The 12,269-nt window shown below is 29.3% G+C and overlaps 1 protein-coding gene across 2 annotated transcripts in view; it reads left to right on the forward strand.

Annotated features, from left to right (window-relative positions):
- The first annotated feature begins 9,050 nt into the window (after positions 1-9,050).
- Positions 9,051-12,269, forward strand: part of LOC101503169 (AMSH-like ubiquitin thioesterase 2) — a 5,485-nt gene continuing 2,266 nt past the window's right edge. The window contains exons 1-5 of one of the 2 annotated variants that reach the window (XM_012720012.3): positions 9,051-9,359; positions 10,378-10,645; positions 11,124-11,213; positions 11,711-11,773; positions 11,898-11,972. In XM_012720012.3, the coding sequence (XP_012575466.1) occupies positions 10,457-10,645; positions 11,124-11,213; positions 11,711-11,773; positions 11,898-11,972 (417 nt within the window). In that variant the 5' untranslated portion in view covers positions 9,051-9,359; positions 10,378-10,456. The remainder of the gene's footprint in view (positions 9,360-10,377; positions 10,646-11,123; positions 11,214-11,710; positions 11,774-11,897; positions 11,973-12,269) is intronic. The other variant, XM_004514623.4, reaches the window with a different exon arrangement.

Raw genomic sequence — 12,269 nt, forward strand, 5'->3', positions numbered from 1 at the left:
AAAAAAAAAAAAATATATATATATATATATATATATATATATATATATATATATATATATATATATATATAATAACTTTTTCCCTCTATATATGTATGCTTACGGGTTTCAGAGAAAAGAATGGAGAAATAACTACCTCAACTAATGATTCTTAGCTCTTTGCAATCCTCTCAAATAGTGAAATAACTTTGTAGTTGGAGGTTTTGTGATCGGAGGCTTCTACATTGCTTAAAAATGAAGGAGAATGTTTGGGTTTGGAGAGAAATGAGAGAGTATGTTTTTGAAAAACAAAAGAAAGTATTAATAAGATGATAATAATGATGATGATGGCCATGAATTGCTTTTATATGGGGAAATGTTTTTTCACCTTCCCTTAGTTAATCTAATATATCAATTCTAAATTAATTTTCAAAAATTTCTAACCACAAAAAACTAATCATAAAATCTCACAATTATCCTTTATGACACTTAGTCATAATCACATCACATCACTTACTTCTAGATCTGTTTTAGTAAAAATATTTACTCTCATCTCATAATTCATAGATAAATTTAAAAGTAAAGTGCGACTTCTTAAAATATTTGTCAATAATAATCCTCTGTAATTCAATTAAATTATTTTTTGAAGAATAATTTTAACCGGATCTCGAAAAACATTTTCAAATCATTTTACTAACTAATCACTTCCCATCTAATCCTTCTTACACAAGTCATTTTAGTCCATACACAAAAAGAGATAATGAAATTCCTCATTTTGATCTTTACAAAGTTTTACTACATAGTAAGGAAATATCTAGATATTTTCACTAATACATCCATAAAATATTAATATCCTAGAAAAATATTCAGGTATTGTGTGACTTTAAGTCACATAATCTTGTTCAGTGTCTAAGTTCCTTCTTAACCAAGTCGCATCTTGCTCACAGATAAATTTATCGGTATCTTAAAATTTTTACAATAAATCTACAAATTAAAACTTTTGAAAATTTCACGAATAAATTTTTATCCGACGAAATTTTTGTTCCCTAACTTCCGATTAAATTTTGGTGTCATTTAGAGTTCGTCAAAATTTAAACAGCAAATATATCATGCGCATTTTCAAAAAAATCAGTAGAAAGTTATTTTTGAAATTTCAACGATGCTAAGACATTCACATAGTCATTTAACATCAAGGAAATATTTGAACAATTCTTCATAAATTAGTTTGCAAGTAAAATACACTTACAACAATTTCACTAACAATAGACAATAAAAGTGGTAAATAGACAAAATAATAAACAGCCGAATGCACAATTAAACAGTAAGTCCTAATTATTGCTATAAATAATAGGTCGTACATAAGTCAAAATTAAAGTTGAAACCAAAGAAATGCTTTGTATGCAAGGAGGAGGCTCATTCCAAGAATAACTAGATGCTAACTCGTGAGTTGCACCGGTATATTTTTTATTTTTTTTAATTTAAATGGTTTAAAAAAATTAATATGAAGGTTTATGTCTCAATTGTTCAATGATCCATAATTTAGTAGCTATATCAATAATGTATATACAATTGTAACAATGTAATTTGTAGAAGAGGAGTATCATGATTAGACGAATGACTTCAATAAATTAAGTAACGTAGTAAAATTGAGATTGATGGAAATGCCAAATGTTAAAGTAATGTATTTGATAATTAAAATTAAGAGATAGACTCAATTGAAATACAATTGATATACATTCATCTTGCATTCCTGATTTTCAGTTTTTCATTTGGTTTTTTGGATTTTTGTGGATTGGTCAATTTCATTACACCCCTCGATTGTTTTTCTTTTGGTTTATTCTTTTCGGTTCTTCTTATGTATAAGGACGGACTCTTCATCGAAGGATGTAATATGCTCGATCATAATCTTGTTTTGTTTTTGTTTTGTAACTGTTGTCTTGATTGTCTCCTCATCTGATGATGATATCTGAATGTTTTTATTGCTCTGTTGTACGTTGATTTTTGGTTTGGATAATGAGTTGTCCTTTTTTCCATTTCATTATCTTCATCTGCATACTCCACTTCTTCATGTATTTTACAAATTTTTTTTATATCCCTTTCGTCATCTGTGACTTGGGTTCCTAGTTATTGGAAATGAATAAAATTCAATTAATTGTCCATAATATGTTTTTTTTCCCTATTTATTGGAAGGAATAAAATGTCATTAATTGTCCATAAAAATGTGTGTTTTTTTATTAAAAAAAATTGTGTAAATGTTCTACCTGTTTGATGTGGGTATTTTTTGTAGAATCGAGGAAAATGTTTATTAGGACAAAAGTTCTTGTGATCGTGTATGTTTGCGATAATTCTTTCAAGTTCTTATCTGACAACCTTATTTCAAATATGAGCTCGCGGTTGCACATATGTTGTAGAATGGATGGTTTGTCTATGTTGTCTCATTTTTCCAAAAGTTGAGTTGTTGTTGTGTTGAGAAGTTTTTGAACTTCTTTATCAAATCTTGAACTTATGTCATAGCTACGAGTTGGAAAGTAAAATTGTATGTGATACCTTGGTGCAAGTTACTTTGATGTCATGTCACATGAGTGACAATTGTATTGTTGGCCTTGTTGAGTTAATTTTGTGAGACTGATTTCATATCCAATGTAATTCCATCCAAATTTGTAATCAATGTCATTGATAGTTGCATAGATTGTGAATACTCTTTCTTGTATTTTCAATAAATTTATATATAAATTGTTGAAATTATATAAATTATATATTTATCATGCCGACCATTAACATGATCATTAACATGGTAAAGAAAAGTATAGTCCATTTGAATTTGTTTTGCAAAGTTTGTATTTCAGATATGTCGGGTTTTTTGTTTTGTAAAGCGAGTGAGAGAACAAAAAATATTTGAATTTGATTTTCTACTTTGGCTATTGGTAAATTTATATAGTATATAAATTTTTAAAAATGTTAGACAAAGTCGTGTTTCTTTGAATTTTGGTTAGTTTTATTTTACTAAACTTTATTAAATTTAATTTAATATTTTATTGTGTTAATTGACATGAAATTAAAGTAATTCATTTGCAATTATTTGTATTTGGTGTGTACTTGTAATTGTTTGATAATTAATATTTTGTAACCGAAATGTTATAAATTTTGAATTTCAGTTTTGAAACAAATAATTGTAGGATGTGTACTTGGAATTGTTTAAGAGTTAATATTTTGTAACCGAATTATTATAAATTTTTTATTTGGGTTTTGAAACTAAAACATAGTTAATTTGTTGACCATTCTACTAAATTCATTTAATGTTAATGATTGTGATTATTTTATTAATATTAATAATAGTTTGAATGTTTGTAAACTAAAATTTTAATATGTTCGATTTAAAATAAATAAATAAAATTACAATTACCACAAAGATCGATGATTAAAATGATCGAAGTCATTAATTTTAACATTTGAAATTTTAAAAATTTCCACAATACATGCAACTTATAAAAACAATCAACTAAAATAATATGCAATCCTACTTAGTTAATTATAAGATGTAAAATATTAAACATGTACAAGATCAAACACTATAAATAATATGCATCCTATTTAGTTAATTATAAGATATAAAATATTAGGATCATACGAAGATGTCTGCAATTAAATTACCTATCTTATGCCTCACGTTTTTAGTCTTAAAGTTATATTTTTATTTAATTATTAATAATAAATTTAATTTATTTAGGCTTGATAATATTAATATGAGTCAATAATTTTTCTATAAATTAATTTAATATACACTTAATCAAGTAAAGAACATAAATTACAAAACAAAAGACATAAGTGAAGAACATATAAGGAAACATTACATAATAAAAAGGAAAAAATGATTGAAAGTTTATACATTAAAGTACTAGTAGAAAATTGAGTTTTTAATATAGTAAATTAAATTGTATACATGCTACCAGACTTAACAAATGAGGCGGAGGTATGTTTAAGTTGATTGTCTGTATAAATGAGTTAACAAAATAAGGCGGTAACAATTTTACAAATTTAATAAACACGTTTAATACGGTTTATATAGCAAGCCAACCTAAGAGGGATGGGAAGGCTCTGGGAGAGAGAACATACAAAATGTTACACTTTGGTTGGATTCCATTTACATCTCATTCAATATGAGATTTGTAACACAAAAAGTTAAAAGTCCCCCAAAACGTTGAAGTAAAATCCATATTTTGTTTTCACCTAATATCAGCTCCAATTCACATAATATCAATTTGATGAAAAATTGTGTTCATGCATCAATACAAAACAAATATATATATATATATATATATATATATATATATAAAGAAGTCTGTGACCACCATTGAGCATCACCAGTTCTAAACTTCTAATAATAGATATTCACGAAAGAGTGCATTAAATGGTAAGAAAAGGTTGTTACCTTATGATTTTGTTGAAGTTTCTATAAGTATAGTGTGATGAACATCTGAGATGGACATTGGCAAATTGAGTAACTGTAGAGACCCTTAATACATATGTAGTGTTGAGCCTAACCTGATTACGAAAGTAATGAGAGGAATAACTTGTATTAAAAGTTATATGATGAAAAAATAAGTATGAATTGTTGTAAATTTATTGGTCAAAAATTGATACAAAAATATAAAAACGAATGTTAATTTGAGAAATTTATTATTTAATGAATTTATTGAGAACACTCTCATTTTTTTTTTGGAAACACATGTATCTGTAGCATGCAATGCTCTAATGTTGTTATTGTTGTCTTTCTTTTACTTAAATTTGCAATTAGAAATATTTTGTATAAGATGTGTTAGAATGGTAAGCGTTTAATGAAAGCAATAGAAATATTATTGAAACAACAAATAAACATGTGTATCAAAAATGCCATCTCAATAGGAGATTTAATTGTAAATTACCCAACTTTGCCTATTCAATCAAACATAATGCATACATAATGTGTTTCCCTGACATGTTAAGTTGAACTTCATATACGTTATTGGCTTCTTACGATTTTTCTAGTTCAATCACAAGCAATTGAGTCTTTGATAGTGGTTCTACTTCAACTGCGTGAATATTGTTATCAAGAAGTTCGTGTTCACTTTCCACCTATAAAGAAAAAGGTGACATGAAGCAGAAATATTTAATTTCCAGTGAGATTGCAATTATTTGATGTTATCCCTTTGAGCCAGAACAATAGAAGCCACAAACCATAATATACTTTGTAACATTTGAAAATTAGGTAAATTACAATAAGACAAATTCAAAACATATCACCTCATTCTGATGTTTGCTGCTGTAATAAAGGTTGTTGATCTTTCAGGATTTTTCTGTCATTCTTAAATAATGCCTTTTTCCTATTAGTGCGAATTGATTGGTATTCTAAAACATAGAATTCTAATAAATCAAAGAAAGAAAATTATCAGTCGCGTCATCACAATGATATGTAATTAATGAAAAAGAGACACTTACTTTTGACGTCCTCTGATCATCGTGAACAGTTTTCGTGTGCTAAACATAATGATATAGAATATTGTCTTCGATTAAGGATCAAAGGCCACTTGGATTCTGAAGGCGACAATTATATTATTGGAATGAGAACTTTATCTCCAATGGTAGATCCATTCAATGTTTCTCCTTCCACAAACCATTTTCTAAGTTGTGTAATTTTCATATGTGAATAATATAAGGTTGAGGTAGTTCCTGCAAAGAAAAACAATGCAAATGATGGAAATAACAATAGACCATGAAATGAATTCTTTTCACAATAAATTTAGAAAAATTACTGACATAAAGAGTCGAAAAAAAACACTTATTTCTTGAATATAGCTTAGGAGAGGAATAATGTCATGCAACTTAGAAGATAAATCATCCAATATGTGCACAACTAATGAAATAATCAACACATAACCATGGAGTTGGCAAACATATTTTCCAAAGAGACACTAACAAAAATTGAAACCTTGGGCGACACACAACCATAGATTTAAGGGCGCAAAAAAATTTAGCATAGTGAAAATGAGAATGTAAGATTTGAAAGTCGTCAGTTAAAATTATACAAAGTTTGTCATGCAAGTCTTTAAGACACATAATTTGCACTCTTCCCCTGCTTACCACCATTTTCATTCGTCACTATAACCTAGCTATTTTATTCATAAGTTTATTGTGGACATTGGGATTAAAGGCAAAACTTATTTTGTTTCTCATCACAGAATGATTCAAAGAAATTCATAGATTCAAGAGTGACATAATAGAAAAAGAAATCCAGATATTCAAGTGTTTATTTGGAGGGTTGACAACACTCTTTTATTTTAAGTTGGAGTCATTATTAATTGTCCCTTATTTTGTTTGATTGTTTGACAATATCCTTATTTTGTTTGCATTTATTTTTTGAAAATTGAAAAACATTTAAGTTGATATAATCAAGAATGAAATCAGCAATAATTAAGTTGATATAATCAAATTGTGAACTTTCCACTGAAATATCCCAGTCAATGTCAAGAGGAGCGACTTCCTCACTGATTACTGCAGGAATTGTTTCCTTGTAACAAAAACAACATTATACTAATCTCAGTCAATGTCAGAAGCCCATCCTTCAATTGAGATGTTCAAAAGAGTTACGAATCGGTGATTTCAAAGAGTTACTATGGAGGGACATGAAGATGATGGACATGAAGATGATTTCGCGAGGATGACGAAACAGAAGCGGACCGCAGAGGGACATTACCACTTTTTTTAGACCGAGAGGATGATTGCGACAGCAGAGGGACGTTACCACCTTTTTGGACCGCAGAGGGACGTTGAAGAGGATGAGGAAGCAGAAACTGTATGAACAAATTAGAATCTAGAAGAAGAAAGTGTTGGAGGAAGCATGTAAAAAAATTAGGGATTAGAGGGATTAAAAGAGGGAAAAAGGAAAATGAGGTGAAACACAACACACAAGAAAACTCTCTAACAAGGGTGGAATATAGTTGTACACTTGGAAGGAATTACTATGAGGTGGCAGCAATACAGTGAGGGAGTTTATTTGAAGGTCATGTTGGGTTCGTTTGTGATAATGAAAGATAAAATAAGCGATGAAATATATGTCTTACAAGGATCAACAATCAAGGAACAAGTTGGAAATCAACAAACCGAAGCAGAAGTTGAAGTTAGAATTTGAAATGAAGGATTTAGGAGCTGCCTAAAGAATCTTTGGCATGGAGATCACAAGAAGAAGAGAAAAATAAAAGTTGGTCCTTTCACAAGTAGACTATATAGAGAAAGTCCTCATGAAGTTTGGAACGGAATGTGCAAAACCAGTTGCAACGCCAATTTCAAATCATTTCAAATTGTCATCAACACAATCACCTCAAACTGAATATGCAGAGAAGAGAATGTCCAAGAACCATATGCCAATGTATGAAATGGTTTGTTCAAGGTCGGATTTGGCATATGCTTTAAGCCTAATAAGCTGATTCATGGGGAAACCTGGTGAAGAAGATAAAAGGAGATCACTCACAGATTATGTTTTCCCTTTGTATGGAAATGTTGTCAGTTGGAAAGCAGCTCTACAGCACATTGTGGCACTTTCACCAGTTGAGGTTGAGTACATTGCTGTCACAAAAGCAATAAAAGAGGCATTGCGGATTAAAGGGCTGATGAATGAGCTGAGAATTTAGCAGAAATACATTGAAGTGCATTGTGATAATCAAAGTGTTATTCACTTGTGCAAGAATTCAATGTACCATTAAAGGACCAAACATATTGATATCAGGCTCCTTTTCATTAGAGATGTGATTGAGGGAGGATCAGTTAAAGTGGTGAAGATTCACACTTCAGAAAATCAAACTGATATGATAACAAAACCAGTTCCTTTGATAAAATCCAGGCTATGTTTAGACATATTGAATGTTAAGGAGCAAAGTGGAGCTGACTAGCAAGGTCTTGGCTGGTGTGCCAAGGTAGAGATTGTTGAATATATGTGGCCCATCTGCATTGTTACTCAAAATTAGTTAGTAGTGGTTACTCAAAGTTAGTTACAATGTTCCAACTACTTGTTGAATAGAGCTAACATTGTATGATTAATATAAAAAGGCACATGAGATGAATGTAGAATAAGTTCAGGCAATTGAGTTTTGTGAGTTGTAAACCCTTTTAAGCAAAGTGATCAATAAAAGAAGATTATTCACTGTGTTCAATTCTATCTTTCTCTTTAACTTCAATTATGTTATTGTGAGTTAATACCACCAATAGGTACTAATATTATTAAGGCTCCTAAATAATTAATTATAAAAATAAAAATCTAATAAGTCTTATTATTTAATCTAATAAGTAAAATGATAATAGAATATAAATAAATATTAAAATATTAGCAAAATATCTCACATATTTTTTAACTTGATTTCAAATAGCAATTTAATTAATTATTTTTTTTCTCAATTTAATTTTTTATTTAATTTTAAGTAACGATTTTATCTTTTATATCTTAAAATATTAATAGTGTTATTTTTTTTACACATACTCATAAAATTTATCAAAATCTTCAAACAAAACTCATTAAATTAATTATCATCTTCAACAAAATCTAAATTTTCATCAAATTCATAACTCAAATATTCAAATAAACTCATATTTTCATCTCCAACAACATCAAATAAAGATGAAGATATAAATTTATTTGAATATTTGATTTGATAAATACATAAATTTTCTTAAAATTGATAATGAATTTTATATGTTTTGTTTAGAGATTTTGATGAATTTTGAGTTTATGTAAAAAGAAAATGATAATATTATTGATATTTTAAGATATAAAACATCAAATCGTTACATAAAAATTAAATAATTGAATAAATTGATTAAATAAAAAGAAAAATGACATAATTATTACATAAAATTAAATTAAAAGAGTGTATTTTGCCTACAATATTTCTCACTTTAATTATATATCTCAATAATTATATGATAATACTATTTACCTTTACATTCTTGTTTTACAATATGGTACATCTCATACATATGGTTGTCGTTAATGACTTATAAAACCCGAACGACATCAAATCTAAGTTCCCCGCATAATGAAGTGCAGTCCTTTTCTAGACCTAACCTCTAAACATCTCTCGAAGGTGGAATTTTTTACCGAAAGTAATACTCTGTCTTGGGAGGATTAATCCTACTACCATTGAGGGTGCATGGGTCCATTTCCGGATTTAAAGAGAAAATAAATTTCTTCGTTTTGAGTGGTGATATATACTCTACTCTATCTTAGAATGCCACGTGGCTTTGGGCTTTAAATGACATGATCCTCTTTTCATTGATTCCACGCTGGTACACTTTCTCATCTCAATTCTCATCATTCACTTCATTATTATTTCTCAAAACAAAGAAATAGCAAGGTATAACAATTTATTATATTACTCTTGCAATAATTCATTTACACATAACTCTTTCTAGTTGTATTGCATGATTTTTTATTTTTTTATTTTATGTTAAAGTGTAGTTTAATATGATTCTTGTAACTACCAATTAAATTGGCTTTGAATTTTGTTGTTCTTGAAGGGATTATCCCTATTCCCTTGGCTGGGGAAAATTATGATTTTCTATAAACTTTTTTTGATTTGTATAAAAGAGGATTTTCATTTAAGTAATATGATTATGAACATCTTCCTTATAACTTTTGGTTCATCTTTCCTATCCCTTCAAAGGGGAAAGAAGAAAACAAATCTTCCTTTTCCCTCTCAAGTACCTTTGGTAATTGTGTAATTTGTAGTAGCTTATGTGGTAGGTTAGAAATTGTGACACACCAGAAAATAGGTTTTTTCATTTGAAAATAACTTAAAATGATGGATCAAATAAAAAATTGGGATATTTTAGTGGATCAAAAACATATTAAGTCTAAGAATCACGGTTATCAATGTCTTACTATACATACAAGAAGTTATTAGCTACAGTACTAGTCACACTAATTAGTTAGACTAGTTAATTGTTTTTATTGTATCTAGTACAAGTTGTATCTCGATTTGAAACTAAATCGAAACCATTCAATATATGTTTGCGGGTGTCTATTTTAGACATGAATCACAAGATGAATGTCGATTCATCAACGTCACGTGAATCACAACTTGGCCCTAAACTATGTAACAAACCGTTTTTTTTTTTTTGTCGTTTTGATTTATGAATTAAATCTTGAAATATTTTGAAGTCGCATATGATATATCATGTGTATGCTTATTGCTTTTAGTTGAAAAAGACATTTTAATTTGATTATGTATCTTATAATTCAGAATAAGATTTTATTCATGATTCGAAAGATAGTTCTTCCGATTCACGATTTGAATCTCAAATCAAAAACCAATGTAAGAATATATTATTGTAGCATACAACATTAACTTGTTATGTTTGGGTGGGATGCAGCTTAAGGGTCATTGATTGGTAAGGAAGCAGCTGGGATTTCATCATTCCAAAAACTGGACTTTTTAAATCAGTTTGTATTATGGAATTCCATATATCCTTTTTAGATCATAAAGTAACTAAGTCCTCACCATCCCCTGCACTCTGTTGTGTAGAGGCAGTACCTCAAGATGAACAAAATTCTCATATTACAGCTTTTAATTCAGGAGATGGATCAACAAACTCAGATAATGAATCATCTTCATCAAAGAACGTGCGAGATGTACATATTGTAAGAATCATTACTGCACCTTGGAACATTGCACAACAAAGTACGGGTCTGTTTACTTTGTGGAAATATTTTTTGTTTTCATTTTCTAATATATGTGTTTATTTTAACTTGCTAAATAGAAAGAGGTGATATGAGACTTTTGAAGTGAACCATTATGATGGAGAGAAAATGAAATACTAGTTTGGGATGATGCATTTCTGGAAATAATGAAAGCAATTCTTTTGATATTTACATTGTTTCCGAAAATGCAGAAAATTGTCCACTTCATGAATCTCTTGTGACATAGTCAGTGAGTAAAGTTAACACAAATTTTAGAAAATGAAAACAAAAAGTATGTTTGCAATGTAAACGACCCATTAATTGTCTATTTTCAGTTTTAAAACACTGTTGGACTCTTCCTGTATATAATTAGCCTCATAGAGGCCATGACTCTTGCAGATTACTTTTGCTTAACAAGTGTTGATTTCATATTTTCCAGTCGATGCGGTTAATGGAGGACTTTCTTGATCTTGCTAAAGAAAATACAGATAAGGATTTGGAAACATGTGGTATACTTGGTGCCTTTCTTGTAAGAATCATTTTAAAACCATAAAAATTGTTAAATTGGCTTGTGTGCCTTTCTTGTAGATTCAGAATAAATGAGATTCACATTCTCAAATAATCTTTGTTGCAACTGAGTTTCTTTTTCTTTTCCCCTCTCTAATATATATGTACTCTTGTCATGTGTGGGAAATATGTTCCTTGTTGTAACTACATCACACAGTGCTTTTAAAACAATGATCGAGATCGTTTAAAACTGATTTAGTGATAGGTTAATCTGAACAGTCCAATCTCAAATCCGAGAATGGTTACTGTCTGGTAATTTTACTGTAGTGCTTTTAATGCTGCTAGATTATTATTTTTTCTTTCTGTCTTCTATGGTTGCTTTTAAGTACATGCCATTATATTATAGAGATTTAAATCTTTCTCTGCAGTATTTTATGATTGAAAAACAAAGAACTTGATCTGATAAAATGATTTACAGAATTTGAAATTTATATGCGACGATGTCCTTCAATTATGCAGGAGAATGGAACCCTTTATATGACTACACTAATCATACCAAAGCAGGAATCAGCATCTAATTCTGTTAGTATCTGGTTTGCAATCTTACATTCTTGTTGGCTTGGTTTTGCATTATTTTAGCACTTGTTTTCAAGAGGGCTTGGTTTTATTACTGCTTGTTGCTAACTTGGGATGTTCTGTATGACAGTGTCAAGCCACAAATGAGGAGGAAGTTTTCACAATTCTAAATGAAAGATCCCTTTATCCTGTGGGATGGATCCATGTATGTCCTCCTAGTTTTTTGCTGCTATGACACTAATTTAAGACTTTTAGCCCAACATTCCAAATCAATCCAATCATTGATAAGGCATGTTTGTTTGAAATCTTTGGTTTGGATTGAAATATATAAACATTTTTCCTTTTGTTCTTTTATATTGTCCTCTTTGATCAAAATATGTATCACCGGTGTTATCTTAGGTAACATTTAGAGTGTAGATTATTTTAAAAGTCTATCAATTCGGGCCACCCCCATATTATACATGCATTAGTCTAATAGTGTTGGGTGTGACGGATTGTAGGG

This window comes from Cicer arietinum, chromosome 8, assembly GCF_000331145.2.
Source record: "Cicer arietinum cultivar CDC Frontier isolate Library 1 chromosome 8, Cicar.CDCFrontier_v2.0, whole genome shotgun sequence".
Taxonomy (NCBI): domain Eukaryota; kingdom Viridiplantae; phylum Streptophyta; class Magnoliopsida; order Fabales; family Fabaceae; genus Cicer; species Cicer arietinum.